General features: G+C 46.3%; 1 protein-coding gene across 3 annotated transcripts in view; it reads left to right on the top strand.

The window, feature by feature from the left end:
* The window catches only part of PRR14L (proline rich 14 like), a 70,671-nt gene extending 53,553 nt beyond the window's left edge, over window positions 1-17,118 (top strand). For all 3 annotated transcript variants that reach the window (XM_030816155.1, XM_012508139.2, XM_030816154.1), the window contains 2 exons: window positions 10,688-10,759; window positions 12,721-17,118. In XM_030816155.1, coding sequence (XP_030672015.1) covers window positions 10,688-10,759; window positions 12,721-12,997 — 349 coding nt within the window. In that variant the 3' untranslated portion in view covers window positions 12,998-17,118. The remainder of the gene's footprint in view (window positions 1-10,687; window positions 10,760-12,720) is intronic.
* Window positions 17,119-20,636: the final 3,518 nt, after the last annotated feature.

Raw genomic sequence — 20,636 nt, 5'->3', positions numbered from 1 at the left:
TTTTTAAGACAGTCTCACTCTGTCGTCCGGGCTAGAGTGCAGTGACACTATCTCCGCTCACTGCAAGCTCCGCCTCCCGGGTTCACGCCATTCTCCTCCCTCAGCCTCCCAAGTAGCTGGGACTACAGGCGCCCACCAGCACGCCTGGCTAATTTTTTGTATTTTTTTAGTAGAGACGGGGTTTCGCCATGTTAGCCAGGTTGGTCTCGATCTCCTGACCTCATGATCCACCCACCTCGGCCTCCCAAAGTGCTGGGATTACAGGCGTGAACCACCGTGCCCGGCCACTTTAGTATTAGACTTTTAAGAATGATTCAGAATTATTATAAAAATCAGAACTAAATCTACTAATTTATATAAGTCTCAATGATTGCTTGCTTTCTTTTTTTTTTTTTGAGATGTAGTTTTTCTCTTGTTGCCCAGGCTGGAGCGAGCCACCAAGCCCAGCCTGCTTTCATATTATAATATAAAAGTATATTGGACAAACCAATTGGCAGGGCAGTTTATCACATATTTTTTGATATTGTTAATGGGGATAGAAGTTATAACATCTGGCCAGGCGCGGTAGCTCATGCCTGTAATCCCAGCACTTTGGGAGGCCAAGGCGGGTATATCAACTGACGTCAGGAGTTCAAGACCAGCCTGGCCAACATGGTGAAACCCTGTCTCTACTAAAAATACAAAAATTAGCTAGGCATGGTGGCAGGCACCTGTCATCCCAGCTGCTCATGAGGCTGAGGCAGGAGAATCGCTTGAACCCGGGAGGCGGAGGTTGCAGTGAGCCATGATTGAGCCACTCCGTCTCAAAAAAAAAAAAAAATTACAATATCTTGTAGGATCAGATCATAAGGGACTGACTACTTGAATTAAATATTTCATTATGTGAATTGATAAAAGTTCATGCCTTAACCAAAGGAAATTACTTAAATTTTTTCTGTGGGTTTTGTACACTTCAAGTACTTGGTAGTCCCAGTAAACATCTTGATATATATATAGTTATAATTTGTTTGTTTTGTGACAAGGTCTCGCTCTGTCGCCCAGGCTGGAGCGTAGGGGCATGATCATGGCTCACTGCAGCTTCAACTTCCTGGGCTCAGGTGATCCTCCTATCTCAGCTCCTATCCCAGTGAGTAGCTGGGACTACAGGCATGTGCTACCATGCCCAACTAATTTTTGTATTTCTAGTAGAGATATGATTTTGCCATGTTCCCCAGGCTGGTCTTGAACTCCCAGGCTCAAGTGATCTGGCCACCTCCACCTCCCAACGTGCTCAAATTACTGGTGTCAGCCATCATGCCGATCCCATGTATATGTTGAGTGGAACTTTTCTAAGTGATGACATATTGTTAATGAGAAGTGAGAATAGCTAGAAGAAATATTGTATATAATTAAATGCATGAACAAGCTATTTTTAGTGTTTGAAGCTCTCTTTCCTAAGTAAGGTCTTTTTCTTAAGTAGACATTATTTGATGATAATCGAGGTGAACGAGGCAAAGTGACTCTGACAACTCCTTTCCATGAGATACCTGAAATCAGTTGTCTTAACACTGGCCCAAATACCGATTTTTTTTTTTTTTTTTTTTTTTTTTTTTTTTTTTTGAGACAGAGTATCACTGTGCTGCCCAGGCTGGAGTGCAGTGGTGCAGTTTTGGCTCACTGCAACCTCCACATCCTGGGTTCCAGCGATTCTCGTGGCTCAGCCTCCCGAGTAGCTGGGATTACAGGCACCTGCCACCGTGCCTGGCTAATTTTTTTTTTTTTTTTGAGAAGGAGTTTCGCCCTTGTTGCCCAGTCTGAAGTGCAATGGCATGACCTTGGCTCACGGCAACCTCTGCCTTCCAGGTGCAAGCAATTCTCCTGCCTCAGCCCCCTGAGTAGCTGGTATTACAGGCACACGCCACCACGCCCAGCTAATTTTTGTATTTTTAGTAGAGACGGGGTTTCACCATGTTGGCCAAGCTGGTCTCAAACTCCTGACCTCATGTGATCTGCCCGCCTTGGCCTCCCAAAGTGCTGGGATTACAGGCATGAGCCACCGCACTCAGACCCTAATAGCCAATCTCTAAAGGCACTCTTCTCTCTTAACTGAATAATGTGTAGTAAAGGAAAAGAAAAACCCAAGACAAGTTTATGGTGATTTCATTAATCACTGGAAAGGGCTTAGCAAAATGAGTGGTTTGACTGATGTGTCAAAGAAAAATTCAGAATGGATAGGAGCTGTTCTGAGAGAATTTGTGGGAACAGAGAGACCTGCAAGAGCAATTCAGAACACTTTTCAGATGTATCACTTTTAGAAATTAGAGATTGAGCTGGGTATGGTAGTTCACGCCTATAATCCCAACACTTTGGGAGGCCAAGGTGGGAGGATCACTTGAGCCCAGGAAGTTAAGAGCAGCCTGGGCAACATGGTGAGACCACATTTCTACAAAAATTAATAATAAGGCCAGGTGCATTGGCTCATGCCTGTAATCCCAGCACTTTGGGAGGCCGAGGTGGGTGGATCATGAGGTCAGAAGTTCAAGACCAGCCTGGCTAACATGGTGAAACTCCATCTCTATTAAAAATACAAAATTAGCTGGGTGTAGTGGCGTACACCTGTAATCCCAGCTACTGGGGAGGCTGAGGCCGGAGAATTGCTTGAACCCAAAAGGCAGTGGTTGCAGTGAGCCGAGATCGCACCACTGCTCTCCAGCCTGGGCAATAGAGCAAGACTCCATCTAAAAAAAAAAAAAAAATTAATAATAAAGAAAAAATAGAAATTATAGATTGAGTGGTTGATTCTCCTACAGCCGGGTTCTCATGTACTCCGTGGAAAGTTTTTAGGTACACTGGTCTAATGTATTTAGTAGCAACCTAATTTAGCTCTTAGGATTTTTACGTTAGTATTATGTAGTGGTTCAAGTCCAATCAGGAGACAGAAATCGCACAGTATTTTAGACAGGGGAAGTTTATTATAAAGCATTAAACTATGACAGGGAGTAACCTTAAATATAAAGAGAATCCTGAAGGGTACACTTGGGTTAAGGGAAAGTACCCTAGGAAGGGCAAACTTGGAAGGGGCACCACCTCCCTCAAGGTTGGAGTTGAGACTTGGTTGGAGAAGGTGAGGTTGCAGCCCATTGGATGGGTGGGTTGCAGAGGCCAGAGCTGGGCAAGCAGGAAATAACAACCACCTTCTCAAGCATAGACAAGATAAGGCTGCTGCAGAGGGAGGTAGGGCACTGCTGTGATGCAAGGCCTGGAGCATGTGGTTTTTGCTTCAGGAGAGCGACAGGAAATGACCATCAGTAAGTCAGGTTACCACTGAGGGCATAAGGCCTGGAGTGCCCTATCCGTTTTGGGAAGCCTGCAGCAAAGTGGTCGCCAAGCTAAGGCTGCAAGGTCACTGAGGGACTACATGTCCTGGCCACACCACTAGGGCAGAGAAGCCCCAACATCCCAACATACATTAATCACTGATGGCCCATGCTGCAGGAGCAAGAAAAAACTCACCAAACCGGAAAGAGAAGCTCCCTTCCACCTGCATTGTTCCTCCAACACCTTGTGACAAAGTTTAGCATCATACTCACTGCAAAATAGAAATGCTTAAAGGGCCTAGGATTCCGTTATCACAGAGCAGGTAGTGAAGGGCAGATTTTGAGCTGAAAAGCAATAATTTCATCATTGGCATATAGTAAACAGTAAAATTTTGATACATTATTCACAAAGAGCTGTTCTTTTTTTTTTTTCGGATATATTATTTGGTTGACAAATAACTGTAGTTTTTTTCTCTTTTTTTTTTTTTGACGGAGTCTCACTCTGTCACCCAGGCTGGAGTGCAGTGCCGCGATCTGGGCTCACTCACTGCAACTTCAGCCTCCTGGGTTCAAGGGATTCTCCTGCCTCAGCCTCCCGAGTAGCAGGGACTACAGGAGTGTGCCATCACACCCAGCTAATTTTTGTATTTTTAGTAGAAACGGGGTTTCACCATTTTGGCCAGGATGGTTTTAATCTCTTGACCTCATGATCCACCCATCTCGGCCTCCCAGAGTGCTGGGATTATATGCGTGAGCCACCGCACCTGGCCTAATTTTGTATTCTTTTTCTTTCCTCTTTTTTTTTTTTTTTTTTTTTTTTTTTATGTTTTTGTTGAGACAGAGTCTTGCTCTGTCGCCCAGGCTGGAGTACAGTGGTGTGATCTCAGCTTATTGGAAGCTCCGCCTCCCGGGTTCACGCCATTCTCCTGCCTCAGCCTCCTGAGTAGCTGGGACTACAGGCGCCCGCCACCACGCCTGGCTATTTTTGTTTTTTGTATTTTTAGTAGAGACGTGGTTTCACCATGTTAGCCAGGATGGTCTCGATCTCCTGACTTCATGATCTGCCCGCCTCGGCCTCCCAAAGTGCTGGAATTATAGCCGTGAGACACTGTAATTTTGTATTCTTAATAGAGACAGGGTTTCACCATGTTGGTCAGGCTGGTCTTGAACTCCTGACCTCAAGTGATCCACCCAGCCCAAAAAATGTTTAAAAGTTGCTGCTGGCCAGGCGCGGTAGCTCACGCCTGTAATCCTAGCACTTTGGGAGGCTGAGATGGGTGGATCACTTGAGGTCAGGAGTTTGAAACCAGCTGGCCAGGTGCAATGGCTCATGCCTGTTCCCCAGGCTGGAGTGCAGTGGCATGATCTTTGCTCATCGCACCTCTGCCTACCAAGTTCAAGCGATTCTCCTCCCTCAGCCTTCCAGAGTAGCTGGAATTATAGGTGTGCACTACCACATTGGCTAATTTTTGTATTTTTAGTAGAAACAGGGTTTCACCATGTTGGCCAGGCTGGTCTCAAACTCCTGGACTCAAATGATTTGCCCACCTTGGCCTTTCAAAGTGCTAGGATTACAGGCGTGAGCCACTGTGCCTGGCCTGTAGTATGTTTTATATGTTAAAGAAATACAAGTGGGTTGAAAATATGAATAATGAAGCAAGATATACTTAAAAATAACCAACTACATTTAAAGTAGAACTGTACAGAATTTCTAAAAATGTAAAATTGAGTAATCAAAATAGAACTTTAATAAATGGGTTAACAGCAGGTTAAATAGAGCTAAATAGTGTTAATGAACAGGAGCACACCAGAACAAAATTTTCACATTGAAGTACGGAAACAAAAAATAACAAGGGAGAGAATTGAATGAGGATGTGGAGCAACAGGCACTCTCATTCACTGCTGGTGGGAATGCAAAATGGTATACAGCCTCTTTGGAAGACAGTTTGGCAATTCCCGTACAAAACTAAACCTACATACCATACCATACAGCAGCTGCACTCCTTGGTATTTACCCAAATGAGTTGAAAACATTTCACACAAAATCTGTACATAAATGTTCATAGCAGCTTTATTCATAATTTCTAAAACTTGGAAGCAACCAAGATGTCCGTCAGTAGCTGAATGAATAAACTGTCTGGACAATGGAATATTAGTACTAAAAAGGAATTAGCTATCAATTATATAAATGATATGGAGGAATCTTAAATGCTTACTACTGAGTGAAAGAAGCCAATCTGAATAAACTACATACTGTATGAGTTCAGCTCTATGACATTCTGGAAAAGGCAAAACCATGGAGACAGAAGTCACCAATGGTTGAGGGGAAGGAAGGGATGACTAGGTGGAGGTCAGAGGGTATGTAGGGCAGTCAAAACTGTTATGTGTGTTACTGTAATGGGGGATACATGGCATTATGTGTTTGTCAAAACTCATAGAAGACAACAAGGGTGAGTTCCGACATAAACTGGACTTGTGGGTGATAACAATGTATCAATATAGGTTCATTGTACAACAGTTGTACACTCTGGAAGGCTGTCCATGTGTGAGGGTAGGGGCTATATGGGAACTCTCCACTTTCTGCTCAGTCTTTCTGTGAACATAAAACTACTGTAAAAAATAAAGTATAAAAAAAAGAAAAGGGCCGGGCGCGGTGGCTCACACTTGTAATCCCAGCACTTTGGGAGGCCGAGGCAGGCGGATCACGAGGTCAGGAGATCGAGACCACGGTGAAACCCCGTCTCTACTAAAAATACAAAAAATTAGCCGGGCGTGGTGGCGGGCGCCTGTAGTCCCAGCTGCTCGGAGAGGCTGAGGCAGGAGAATGGCGTGAACGTGGGAGGCAGAGCTTGCAGTGAGCCGAGATTGCGCCACTGCACTCCAGCCTGGGCGACAGAGCGAGACTCCGTCTCAAAAAAAAAAAAAAAAAGAAAAGATGACCAGGCATGGTGGCTCACACCTGTAATCCCAGAACTTTGGGAGGCCAGGGTGGGAGGAATGCTTGAGCCCAGGAGTTCAAGGCCAGCCTGGGCAGCATAATGAGACCCTGTCTCTACAAAAATAAAAATAAAATGAACCAGGCATGGTGGCACACTCCTGTAGTCTCACCTATTTAGGACACTGAGGTGGAAGGATCACTGAGTCTACGATTTCAAGGCTTCAGTGAACTGTCATCAAACCACTGATCTCCAGTTTGGGCAAGAGAGTGAGACGATCTCCCCCCGCCCAACTCTCTCCCACAAAAAACAAGATAACGTATAACCCACAGAATTGGAGAAAATACTTGCAAATCACACATCTAATAAGGGTCCAGTATCCACAAGCTATAAAGAACTCTTGTAGTTCAACAACCAAAAGACAATAACCCATATTTTTTAAATGGACAAAGTGTTTCAATAGACATTTCTCCAAAGAAGATAGACAAATGGCCCACAAGCATTTGAAGAGATGCTGTTGACATCATGAGTCATCAGGGAACTGCAAATCAAAACCACTGTGAAATACCACTTCCCACCCACTAGGATGTAAAGAAACAATAAAACAGAAAATAAGCATAGTAAGGATGTGGAGAAACTCAAACCCTTATACACATCTCATGGGAATGTAAAATGGTACAGCCACTGTGAAAAAAAAAATCGGCCGTTCCTGAAAAAATTAGAGTTACCATATGACCCAACAATTCTTCTAGGTATATACCCAAAAGAATTGAAAACATGCCAGGCACGGTGGCTCATGCCTGTAATCCCAGCACTTTGGGAGGCCGAGGCAGGCAGATCATCTGAGGTCAGGAGTTCGAGACCAGCCTGGCCAATATGGTGAAACCCCATCTCCACTAAAAATACAAAAATTAGCCAGGAGTGGTGGTGCGTACCTGTAATCCCAACTACTCGGGAAGCTGAAGCAGGAGAATTGCCTTAACGCAGGAGGTGGAGGTTGCAGTGAGCTAAGATCGTGCCACTGCACTCCAGCCTGGGTAATAGAGCAAGACTCTGTCTCAAAAACAGAAAAAAGGAATTGAAAACATAAATTCACCAAAAAACCTGTGCATGAATATTCACAGCAGCATTATTCATAGTAGCTAAAAAGTGGAAACCAAATGTTCCTCAGTTGATAAATGGATAAAGAAAAGATAGTATATCCATTGATGGAGTATTATTCAGCCAGAAAAAGGAAGGAAGTACTGACACATGCGACAACAGGGGTTAACTATGAAAACAGCACATTCTGTATGATTCATTTTATATGAAATGTCTAGAATCCTTAGAGACAGAAAGTAGTTTAGTGGTTACCAGTGCTGGGTGGTAGGGGAGAGTCCAGGTGACTGCTAAAAGTAGATTTCTGTTTGGAGTTATGAAAGTGTTTTAAAGCTAGGTGTGGTGGTTCATTCCTATAATCCCAGCACGTTGGCAGATAAAGGCAGGAGGATCACTTGAGCCCAAGAGTCTGATACCAGTCTGGGCAACATAGTGAGACCACATCTCTACAAAAGATCAGGTCAGGCATTGTGGCTGAACCCTGTAATCCCAGCACTTTGGGAGGCTGAGACTGGAGGATCGCTTGAGCCGAGGAGTTCAAAGCTAGCCTGGACAACATAGACAGACCCTATCTCTACCAAAAATAGTTTTTAAAAATTAGCCCGACATGCCTGTAATCCCAGCACTATGGGAGGCCGAGGTGGGCAGATTACCTGAGGTTAGGAGTTCAAGACCAGTCTGGCCAACATGGTGAAACCCTGTCTCTACTAAAAATATTTTAAAAATTAGCCGGGCGTGGTGGTGGGCGCCTGTAATCCCAGCTACTCTGGAGACTGAGGCAGGAGGATCGCTTGAACCCGGAATGTGGATGTTGCAGTGAGCCTAGATCACACCACTGCACTCCAGCCTGGGTGACAGAGTGACACTTGGTCTTAAAAAAAAAAAAAAAGAAATAGAAAAGAAAAAAAATTAGCTGGAGGTCGGGCGTGGTGGCTCACACCTGTAATCCCAGCACTTTGGGAGGCCAAGGTGGGCAGATCACAAGATCAGGAGTTCGAGACCAGCCTGACCAATATAATGAAACCCCGTCTCTACTAAAAATACAAAAATTAGCCAGGCATGGTGGTGCATGCCTGTAGTCCCAGCTACTCGAGAGGCTGAGGCAGAAGAATCACTTGAACTCAGAAGGCAGATGTTGCAGTGAGCCAAGATCATGCCACTGCACTCCAGCCTGGGCAACAGAGCAAGACTCCGTTTCAAATTTAAAAAAAAAAAAAAAAAAATAGCCAGGCATAGTACTGTGAACCTGTAGTCCCAGCTATTTGGGAAGCTGAGACCAGGAGGATTGCTTCAGCCAGGGAGGTCGAGGCTGCAGTCAGCTATCATTGTACCACTGTACTTTAACCTGGGCAAGACAGCGAGATGCTGTCTTTAAAAAAATGAAAAAATAGGCCAGGCGCAGTGGCTCACGCCTGTAATCCCAGCAGTTTCAGAGGCCGAGATGGGTGGATCACCTGAAATCAGGAGTTCGAGACCAGCCTGGCCAACGTGGTGAAACCCCATCTCTACTGAAAAATCAAAGTTACAGTTGGGCGTGGTGGCTCATGCCTGTAATCTCAGAACTTTGGGAGGCCGAGGTGGGTGAATCACCTGAGGTCAGAAGTTCGAGACCAGTCTGGCCAATGTGGTGAAACCCTATCTCTACTAAAAATACAAAAATTAGGTGGGCGTGGTGACACACGCCCGAAGTCCCAACTACTCGGGAGGCTGAGGCAGGAGAATCGCTTGAACCCGGGAGGCGGAGGTTGCAGTGAGCTAAGATCGCGCCATTGCACTCCAGTCTGGGCAAAAAGGGCGAAACTCTGTCTCAAAAAATAAATAAATAAAAATAAGCCAGCTGTGGTGGCCCACACCTGTGGTCCCAGCTACACGAGAGGCAGAGACAGGAGGATCTCTTGAGCCCAGCCCAGGAAGTTGAGGCTGCAGTGAGCCATGTTTGAGCCACTGCAGTCCAGCCTGGGTGACAGCACAAGACCCTGTCTCAAAAAAAAAACTGGTCTTAATTAGTGGTGATCATGAATAACCTTGTGAATGTTTTAAAAATCACTGAATTGTACATTTTAAATGGATGGATTTTATGATATGTGAACCTGGGCTCCTTGGAGAGTGATTACAGGTCTAGGGCAGGAAATGAATAAGATGAATGTATCTTGTCATACCAGAAAGTAGCAAAGCTCTCAGAGACTCCTAGGGTCATGTCAAAGGGATTCAGGAGCCAGTTTTTTGTTTATTTTTTAATTTTGTATAGAGACAGGGTCTTGCTTTGTTGCCCAGGCTGGTCTTGAACTCTTGGGCTCAACAATTCTCTTGCCTCAGTCTCCCAAGTAACTGGGACTACTGTTGGGAGCCCCCATGCCTGGCTCTCAAGAACCAGTTTGAAGAGATTCCCTCTGGCCACAGATGAGACCAGCTGAGCCTCAAAAGAATAAGTTCAGTAGATTCAAACATATCAGATATAAACCCAATAGTTCATAATGATACTTAAAAAAATTTTAAACCATTGGCCATCTTTGGAAGATACTGGGGAACCAATTCATTGTTTTGGAAATTGGTAATGAAAGGAAAAAAGCAAGCATATGGCCTGCTTTTACTATTCAAGCTGTACCTCAGGGTTACTGTATAATTGATAGGTGTGAAGGGTTTTTTTTTTTGTGTGTGTGTGTGTGGGTGTGTGTGTTTGTGTGTGTATGTATATATTTTTTAAGAGACAGGGTCTTTGTCACCCAGGCTGTACACAGCCTCAAACTCCTAGGCAACAGAGCAAGACCCCATCTCTAAAAAAGAAAAAAACAAAAAAGAACAGAATATATAGTTTTCTAGTCAGTGGAGGGAGATAGAAAAAAAAGAGCAGTCAATTCATGAAAAGAAACATTGCAAAGCAGCACAAACAACAGCTGTAAAATAGATACAAATCTATGAAAAATAATAGATATAAATCTAAATATATCATTCCCAGTAAGTATGAATGGGCTCAGTTACATAAAGTTGAAGGTTGGTACCCTGGAAAAGAAAATCCAGTACACATTGTTTGCATGAGACACATCTAAAACATACTACAGACAGGTTGGAGCAAATGAAGAGGATAGCATTGGAAAATAAGTCTCTTCCATCTTAGGAGAACATGAGGCTGTGCCCAGTAGCTCATGCCTAATTTTGTTTTTTAAATCTAGCCTTGGGTGGTGGCACACACCTGTAATCCCAGCTACTCTGGAGGCTGAGGTTGGAGGATGGCTAGAGTTGCAGGCTGCATTGAGCTGTGATCATGTCACTGCCCTTCAGCCTGGGCAACAGAGCAAGACCTTCTCTAAAAAAAAAAGAGAGAGAACATGAAGAATTTTTTTCTTTCTTTGTTTTCAGGTTAAAGAAGAAGGAGTTTAGTTTAGAAGAGATATATACCAACAAGAATTATAAATCTCCTCCTGCAAACAGGTAGGTACTTATAGCTGGGAAATAAAAGGGAAGAATTTGAAATGATTGATGTGAATCTCCAGCCCTTTCACTTTAGAAAGAGTTTATGTTCAGTTGTACCAATATTGGGTCTTTTTTTTTTTTTTTTTTGAGACAGAGTCTCTGTCACCCAGGCTGGAGTGCAATGGCGCCATCTCAGCTCACTGCAAGCTCCGCCTCCCGGGTTCACGCCATTCTCCTGCCTCAGCTTCTCCAAGTAGCTGGGACTACAGGCACCCGCCACCACACCCGGCTAATTTTTTGTATTTTTAATAGAGACAGGGTTTCACCGTGGTCTCGATCTCCTGACCTCGTGATCTGCCCACCTCGGCCTCCCAAAGTGCTGGGATTACAAGTGTGAGCCACTGCACCCAGCCAATATTGGTTCTTATAAACAGCTAGAATTGGTATTTTCAATTCCAGCACTTGAATTAGGGTCAGTAATAGGATAGGAAATAAAGTGTATTGGGTTACATAAAGAAAATGTAGCCGGGCACAGTGGCTCACGCCTGTAATCCCAGCACTTTGGGAGGCCAAGGCGGGTGGATCACGAGGTCAGGAGTTCGAGACCAGCCTGACCAACATGGTGAAACCTGTCTGTACTAAAAATACAAAAAATTAGCCAGGCGTGGTGGCTCACACCTGTAATCCCAGCTATTTGGGAGGCTGAGGCAAGAGAATTGCTTGAACCTGGGAGGAGGAGATGGCAGTGAGCCAAGATCACACCGTGCCAGGTACAGTGGCACATGCCTGTAATCTTACCACTTTGGGAGGCCAAGGAGGGAGGATCACTGGAGCCCTTGAGTTGGAGACCAGCCTGAGCAATATACCAAGACTCCATCTCTACAAAAAAAAAAATTCTTTTTAAATTAGCCAGACATGGTGGTATATGCTTGTAGTCCCAGCTACGTGGGAGGCTCAGGTAGGAGGATTGCTTGAGCCCAGGATTTCGAGGCTGTAGTGAGCTGTGATTGTGCCACTGCACTCCAGCCTGAGTGACAGAGTGAGACCCTGTCTCAAAAAAAAATTTTTTTTTTAAAGATGAGTCAGGGCTGGGTGCGGTGGCTCATGCCTGTAATCCCAGCACTGGGAAGCTGAGGTGGGCGGATCACGAGGTCAGGAGATGGAGACCATCCTGGCTAACAGAGTGAAACCCTGTCTCTACTAAAAATACAAAAAAAAAAAATTAGCCAGGCGTGGTGGCGGGCACCTGTAGTCCCAGCTGCTTGGGAGGCTGAGGCAGGAGAATGGCATCAACCCAGGAGGGGGAGCTTGCAGTGAGCCGAGATCACACCACTGCACTCCAGCCTGGGCGACAGAGTGAGACGCCGTCTTAAAAAAAAAAAAAATGCCGGGCGCGGTGGCTCACGCCTGTAATCCCAGCACTTTGGGAGGCTGAGGCGGGTGGATCACGAGGTCAGGAGATCGAGACCATCCTGGTTAACATGGTGAAACCCTGTCTCTACTAAAAAATACAAAAAATTAGCCGGGCACGGTGGCAGGCCCCTGTAGTCCCAGCTACTCGGGAGGCTGAGGCAGGAGAATGACGTGAACCCCGGGGGGCGGAGCTTGCAGTGAGCCGAGATCCCGCCACTGCACTCCAGCCTGGGCGACAGAGCGAGACTCCGTCTCAAAAAAAAAAAAAAAAATTAACCGGGCGTAGTGACACATACCTGTAGTCCCCGCTACTTGGGAGGCTGAGGCAGGAGAATCGCTTGAACCCAGGAGACAGAGGTTGCAGTGAGCCAAGATCATGCCATTGCACTCCAGCCTGGGCAACAAGAGTGAAATTCTGTCTCACAAAAAAAAAAGAGTTGGCACAAGTAGCTTTCAGTCCCTGTTGACTAGAAGGGTTGTTGACCCAGCGTCAACATCCTGACCCTGTTGACAGGATGGGCCATGTGAGTCAGTCCATTGGTGATTGTTTCGTGCTTCATCCTTAGGTGTTTAGAGACTATCTTTGAGGAACCCAAGGAACGAAATGGTACGCTAATCTCAGTCAGCCAACAGAAGAGGAAGCGAGTTCTAGAATTTCAGGATTTTACAGTCCCGCGAAAGAGGAGAGCTCGAGGTAAAGTCAAGGTGGCAGGCAGCTTTACCAGGGCCCAGAAAGCAGCTGTGCAGAGTCGAGAGCTGGATGCTCTTTTGATACAGAAACTAATGGAACTGGAGACCTTCTTTGCCAAGGAAGAGGAGCAGGAACAATCATCAGGCTGTTGAGAAGCAATTCAGTTGAGGGTCTCAATTTTAGGTTTTTTGTTTTTGTTTTTTTGGACCTCCTTGGAAGAGGTTGCCTAATTTTGCCCTACCGCCAAACCACTCAAAAATGCACAGTCCATGAATTTTTACCTATTTCAAGGTGCAACCTTTTTAGAAACTGGTGAAGGAGGGTCCTCTACTTTTACTGCTGAGTATAGAACCTCAGGAATGCTCACTTTCTCCTGGAAATGGACCTGAACGACATCCAGCCGCCTCCTCAGTCTCTGCCATCCACAGGAGGAAGCAGCAGCCTATCTTCAGTAACACTAGGATTCCAAGGACTCACAGGATTTGCACGTCCATATGAAAGTTCCGCTTTGTTTACGGTGGTGCTAGACCAAGATTATTAGAAACGTGGCCTAGGGAGGGGGACCTGGCGTCCTGTCCTGCGTGGTCTCACTGGCTCATTTCAGTAGTTGAGGAAAGATGAGCTGTTGTGTTTTCTTATCTTTTGTCTGCCCAGGACCTATTGATGTGAGTGTATGTGAGAGTGTTTGTGTGTGTGTGGCTTTTTCCCATCGTTTTCTCCCCTCTGTGACTGTGGGTCACTAGTGCCAGAGGAGCCTGTCCAGGCCCCATTCGAAGTAAGTTGCACTTTTTAATGTTGTGGTGTGGATTATTTTCATTTGTTTTATTTTCTTTTTTGTTGTTGTTTTTGTACTATTGCTGCATGTGTGGAGCCTTTAAATGTGATTTTAAAACATTTTGTTAAGGAGAAAAACAATACATGTCTTAAGCATACATGATACGCATTTGACCCAGTGATCGCTGCATGGAAGAGACATTTTTCCTATTCATGTGCTTCAGGCAATCCCTTCCCCATCTCCAGCTTCTAGTGTAACTCATTAGAGGGAGCACTTTTTTTCATCTGGGTTCTCATTCTTGCTCACCAAATACATGTATTTATTTTAGTGATTTAAGTAAGAGCTAGTTTCTGTCCCGATCATTGAAAAACTACTATGGTTGGATGTGATCTTAATGGTTTTTATCTGAAATGATGTTAGGTAACAAAATTGAGTACAACGGCTTGGGCAGCGATACAGGCTGACCCACAGTATTTGTGGCTTTCCAGGCAGCCCGCTTCAAGAGTGGGGAGAGAGTCAGGGTCATGCTTCAGACCCAGAGATGTGTTCCAGCAGTGGGATCTCAAAAATCCCCAGCCAGCCTTCTTTGAGGGCCACCTCATTGTACTCTGGGCTCCTGTGTCACATCTCCTGGAACTGTCAAATGCCAGAGTTAGCCGAGTTTCTGGGTTTGTGCCTGCAGGAGTCTGTGGGCAGAGGGATGCTGTGGGTCAGCAGCCTCCAGGTCTTGTTCCTTTTCCACTGAAGTCCTGTGTGCCCATATCCTGCTCCCCTTCCCCTCCTTCTCTAGGGGTTTCTCTTTCTCTTTCTTTCTCTCTCAAAACAAGAGTTTAGAGAATTAACATTCCATGGCTAGTGAGTGGGATGCAAAAGTCATCATCAGGACTCTTCATATCCTCCTGGGAGCCACTGGCATGGAGCAGCTGCCGATGGGAACCGTCAGAGTTCTAGGGACATTTGCAAGTCAGTCTATTAGAAGAGAGTGAGTGGCACGTCCTGGAATGTTGGCCAACTCTCCTAGGTTTCTTTTGCTTCCCCGTTTGCTAGTGGATGGGGAGATGGGGTGGGGGTGGGGGTCTCTATGTGCCTTGCTTTTGCAGGTTGACAGTCTATGCCACACTGGAGCAGAAAAACTGACATGAGCCAGAGGGAAAAGTGTGCCACAGCTATCTTCTAGGCCCACTGCCTCAGACATAGCATTGAGACAAGTGAAATACACACCTGGTCATCCACGGAGGCTTCCAAGGCCATGGTCAAATACAGTTAGAAGAGAGCCAGGCTTCCATACCAGTTCTGAATGATGCTAACCAGATTCTGTCATTCTACATCCACTTTGCCCAGACTGTATAGACACGACCTATGTTTCACCTCAATACCTCTCCCTTCCTGGGACAGGGTTCTTAGACACTAAATGCTTCTCCCTGACTTCTTTGCTTAAGGGAGTGGGATGAGTAGTACATTTCGCCCTTGTCCAGGCATGTTTAAGGAGCTCCTACTGGACAGGTTGCAGACTAGCAGTGAGTCAACAGAGCCCTGTTTGCCAGCTCTGTTGCCCGTGTAGATGCAGTGATGTGGCGGCTGTGTTTCCCAGAGACAACAGTGGGCACAGCTGTAGTGTCACCAACATGGCAGAAATAGTTTCAACTGTGCCTCGGAGCAGCGGTTTGGAACATGGGTAACTGGGAGCAGAGGACTGGAAGAAACAGAGCTGGGCTCCTTTCCTGTCCTGACAATGTAGGAGAGGAGTTGCTCTGAGGCCAGCCCTGCCCGTCGTTGAAATTCTTGACCTACCCTCTGGCTAGGTCCCTTCCCCTGCTCCAAAGTTGAGAAGGGTGCCCCACTGCAAACTTGAAATTACTTACCTGAAGGTGATGTATATACCTAGGCTCCAGCTGCGCTCAGCCACACCTGTCTTAACATTCAGTTTTGGCACTGAGCCAGCTGCAGTGTTGTCAGGGGTCCCCAGGCCCGTGGTCCCTAACCACGATGGGAAACAGTAATCGGCTGCTGGCACACCACCTGCCCAGAGCTACAGGAGATCTGGTTCTGGGGTGGAGTTGATACAGTTTCTGAGTATGGGAACTTCCCTCTCCAAGTGGTGGGAAGTTACAGTTAACTACAGCTTACTCAACTATCACTTCCGGAGGTTTAGTGTTTTTAATATGGGAAAGGAGAAATCTCAGGTCTAATCAGGGTTCTGCCCATCAGCTTTTCACTGAAACTTTCAACTGTTTTTTTTTTTTTTTTTTTTTTTTCCATCTTTCAGTTTCTAGCTGTGTTTGCCTCCTCCCTGTGCATTCTCTCCTCCTCTTTTTTTACTTTTGGTCTCCTTTCCAGCTTCATGTCTGCATGAGTTCAGCTGTACCTCATCTCCTGTTAAAGCAGATAATGTCCACTTTTTCTTACTGACCTTACTCTAAGCTACAGTAGCTGAGGGAGGTACGGTGAAAAGACATGTAGCGTTTGCCTTATTCGGAGCCTGAGGAGCCCAGAAACTCATGCTGTGAATCCCAAAACTCAGCGCTCCTCAAGAGCTGTGAAAATCATGATACTTTGTCACAATTTTGCCTGAAAGGGTCTTTGGCACGGGCTCCAGAGCCAACCTGAGGTCCATTCCAGATCCTACTATCTGGGTGTGAGACCTCCCCCGTGGCTCCTTCCTTGCCCACTGAGCCAAGAGCAGCAGGGAGCGTACAGGACGGGAGCAGCAGATCCAAGGCCGCAGTGCAGCCAATGAACGCACGGCCGTCGCTCCATCTCCAGGCTGGAATTCCGTCTCATAATCAATGCCATGTACATTAAGATCTGCGAAAGACCAACTTTTAGGCAGTGATACTTTTCTCCCATTCCCTGGGGTGGGGGGAGTATGCAGTTGGTGCTTTCTGTAATTCCCTTGTTCTGTTTCTGTAAGCTTTTCCCCTGGTGTCATGGAAAGGACTTCTTAAATAACCACATTGTGGGTGGCTGTATCCAAAGTTTAAATAATTGGCCAGAAGTGCAAAGTAATCTTTCCTGGATTTGTGTCAGGAAAGGGCTCCTTGCCACAACTGAACTTATTATATAAAAACCTGGCTAGGGAGATTTAATTTTACTAAAATTACAGTTTAATGTTACCGTCTAGCCACAAATCGAGCAGCAAAAGGTATTTTGATGATGAAGGGGGGTCCCCATTGAGCCGGCCATCTAGTGCAGTGTGCTCTCAGATTCGATGCTTGTTGATTGTGTGTCTTCACAAGCCCCTCTCTGGTGCTGAATTGGATTTGAATTCTTGGTGAGAGGCCTCAGCATCTCCTTGGGCTGGTCTGGGCCAGTAAAAATAGCTGCCTGACATGTTTATATATTATGGTCAGTAGTTCAATGAAATTTGTACATTTTTGGTAACATTGGTATACATGATGCCCCTGCAGTTCCTTTTCTGTTTGGTAGTTTGTGACTCTAAAATTTCCACTGTTATGTGTGTTAATTTATGAAAATAAATTTTTTTGAAAACCTTTCAAATAACTGTCAAGGCCGTTACTTTGTTCTCGTGGCTTGGTAATAAGTTAAAGTAGACATTCCAAAGTTATATGTCACAGCAAGCATCATTCCTTCCAAAGTGGTCCCCATTTTCTCAGGAGTATCCTGTTGTAACTGTGGGACCAGCTCAAACTGATTAACCATTGCTTAAGTTGTTACAGGTGAGACACAGCCAAAATTGCCTGAGTGTGCACAATGGAAAAAAGCTTTAACCTGTTAATTGTTACCACCACGAGCCTGGCAGGCCGACTGCATTGGCATCACCTAGGACTAGATAGGAATGCCATAAAAGCTTGACCCACTCCCAGATCAGGAAGACATTTGAGCATTGCTTCCTGTCTCCGTGCCAATTGACTTTTTTTTTCTTTTCGGGTGGAGTTTCACTCTGTCGCCAGGCTGGAGTGCAGTGGTGTGCAATCTCAGCTTATTGCAACCTCCACTTCCTGGTTTCAAGCAATTCTCATGCTTCAGCCTCCCAAGTACTGGGATTACAGGCACCCATCAACAAGTCCAGCTAATTTTTGTATTTTTTTTTAAGAAGAGACAGGGTTTCACTATGTTGGTTGGGCTGGTCTCGAACTCCTGACCTCAGGTGATTCCCCCCGCCCCCGCCACCTCGACCTCCCGAAGTGCCAGGATTGCAGGCGTGAGCCACTGATCCCAGCCTCATTTACTTTTTTTGAGACAGAGTTTCGCTCTTGTTGCCCAGGATGGAATGCAATGGCACGATCTCAGCTCACCGCAACCTCCGCCTCCCAGGTTCAAGCGATTCTCCTGCCTTAGCCTCCCAAGTAGCTGGGATTACAGGCATGGGCCACCACGCCTGGCTAATTTTGTATTTTTAGTAGAGACGAGGTTTCTCCATGTTGGTCAGGCTGGTCTTGAACTCCCAACCTCAGCTGATCTGCCCGCCTCGACCTCCCAAAGCGCCGGGATAGCAGGCGTGAGCCCCCGTGCCCAGTCCCTCGTTTACTTTTTAAAAGATCTCACCCCCCTCGCCTCCCCCTTACCGGTCACGCAGATCACCTCCTCTACCATGAACCCCTCTACAAAATACAAAAAGCCGGGGGGGGGCGCTGTCCAGCACTCGGAGCGAGGCGGGCGGCCCGGGCGGCTGCAGGAGCCGAGATCCCCTCACTCAGTGAAACGACTCTCTAAAAAAAAAAAAAAAAAAAAAAAAAAAAAAATCTCACCACTTAACGCTTGTCCTCCCCAGCTGTTTATGAGGTTAACGCTATGAATCTACTGCTTCTCATTTAGCCAGTGGAAACTGGTAAAAGAATGACTGAAAAAGGCCGGGCGCGGTGGCTCACGCTTGTAATCCCAGCACTTTGGGAGGCCGAGGCGGGCGGATCACGAGGTCAGGAGATCGAGACCATAGTGAAACCCCGTCTCTACTAAAAATACAAAAAAATTAGCCGGGCGTGGTGGCGGGCGCCTGTAGTCCCAGCTACTCGGAGAGGCTGAGGCAGGAGAATGGCGTGAACCCGGGAGGCGGAGCTTGCAGTGAGCCGAGATCGGGCCACTGCACTCCAGCCTGGGTGACAGAGCAAGACTCCGTCTCAAAAAAAAAAAAAAAGAATGACTGAAAACACCTCTGTAACACCACACTGATATATTCCAGAAAGAAGCATGATTCCTGAGGACATTCGTCCTCTGTCCAGAGCAAAAGCAGTGCTCAGTTTCCCTTCTTGGCCTCAGAACTGCAACAAGGAATTCTATCCATGTAGTCTTCTATTTAGGGAACTTAACTGCGTGACAGCTGTGCTTCTTGTTAGGTTTCATGGTTATTTGGAGAAAGGTACTCAACTACACCATTTCTTGAGAAAAGAGTTGCTAATTAACAGTTAAGGCAGTATAATCTCTTTAACCTCTCATTACAGAATCTTGTGTTGGTAGAGCCTCGTGAGGACTGATCAAAACTGATTTAAGGCTGAGCGCTGTAACTCATGCCTGTAATCCCAACACTTTTGGGAGGCCGAGGCAGGTGGATCACTTGAGGTCAGAAGTTGAAGACCAACCTAGCCAACATGGTGAAACCCCATCTCTACTAAAAATACAAAAATTAGCCAGGCATGGTGGTGCACGCCTGTGATCCCAGCTACTCGGGAAGCTGAGGCTGGAGAATCACATGAACCTGGCAGGCAGAGGTTGCAGTGAGCCAAGATCATGCCACTGCACTCCAGCCTGGGTGACAGAGCAAGACCCTGTCTCAAAAAAAAAAAAAAAAAAAAAAAAACACTGATTTAAGAATCCTGGCCAGGGTCGGGCGCGGTGGCTCACACCTGTAATCCCAGCACTTTGGGAGGCCGAGGTGGGCGGATCATGAGGTCAGGAGATCGAGACCATCCTGGTTAACACGGTGAAACCCCGTCTCTACTAAAAATACAAAAAATTAGCCGGGCGCAGTGGCGGGCGCCTGTAGTCCCAGCTACTCGGGGGGCTGAGGCAGGAGAATGGCGTGAACCCGGGAGGCGGAGCTTGCAGTGAGCCGAGATCGCACCACTGCACTCCAGCCTGGGCGAAAGAGCGAGACCCTGTCTCAAAAAAAAAAAAAAAAAAAAAAGAATCCTCTCTGTGGTGTCCTGTCCTCTTCCAGCAATGGAAAACACATTTCTATTTATTTTCTCTTTTTTTTTTTTGTTTTTTGTTTGAAACACAGTCTCACTCTCGCCCAGCCTGAGTGCAGTAGCACAATCACATCTTAGCTCACTGTAGCCTCAAACTTCCTGGCTCAAGAGATCCTCCTACCTCAGCTTCCCAAGTAGCTGGGACTACAGTCATATGCCACCAAGCCCAGCAAATTATTATTTGGAAGAGACAGGGTCTCACTGTGTTGCCCAAGCTGGTCTCAAGTGATCTCCTGCCTTGGCCTTCCAAAGTACTGGGATTACAGGCATGAGCCACCACGCTTGACCTCCCCCGCCCCCACTCCACCTTTGAGACCGTCATGCTCTGTCACCCAGGCTGGAGAGCAGTGGCATGATCACGGCTCATTGCAACCTCGGAACTCCTGGGCTCAAGCCATCCTCATGCCTCAGCCTCCTGAGCAGCTGAGACCACAGTGCCATGACACCAGGCTAACTTTTTATTTTTTATAGAAGCAAGGTCTTGTTACATTGCCCAGGCTAGTTTCTAACTCCAGCCTTCAAGCAATTCTCTCACTTTGGCCTCCCAAAGTGCTGGGATTACAGGTGTGAGCCACTGTACCTGGCCAAGATCACAATTCTGCGGTTCATTCTGGGATTTCTCTTTTTTATTATTTTTTTGAGACAGAGTCTCACTCTGTCCCTCTGGCTGAAGTGCAATGGCACGGTATCGGCTCACTGCAACCTCTGCCTCCCAGGTTCAAGTGATTATCCTCCCTTAGCCTCCCAAGTAGCTGGGACTACAGGCGTGCACCACCATGTCCGGATAATTTTTGTATTTTTACTAGAGACGGGATTTTACCATGTTGGCCAGGCTGGTCTCGAACTCCTGACCTCAGATGACCCACCCGT

The sequence above is a fragment of the Nomascus leucogenys genome, chromosome 7b, assembly GCF_006542625.1.
Source record: "Nomascus leucogenys isolate Asia chromosome 7b, Asia_NLE_v1, whole genome shotgun sequence".
In the NCBI taxonomy this organism is placed as follows: Eukaryota; Metazoa; Chordata; class Mammalia; order Primates; family Hylobatidae; genus Nomascus; species Nomascus leucogenys.
Note: the sequence above shows the minus strand (reverse complement) of the source record. Positions and strands in the feature narration are given on the sequence as shown.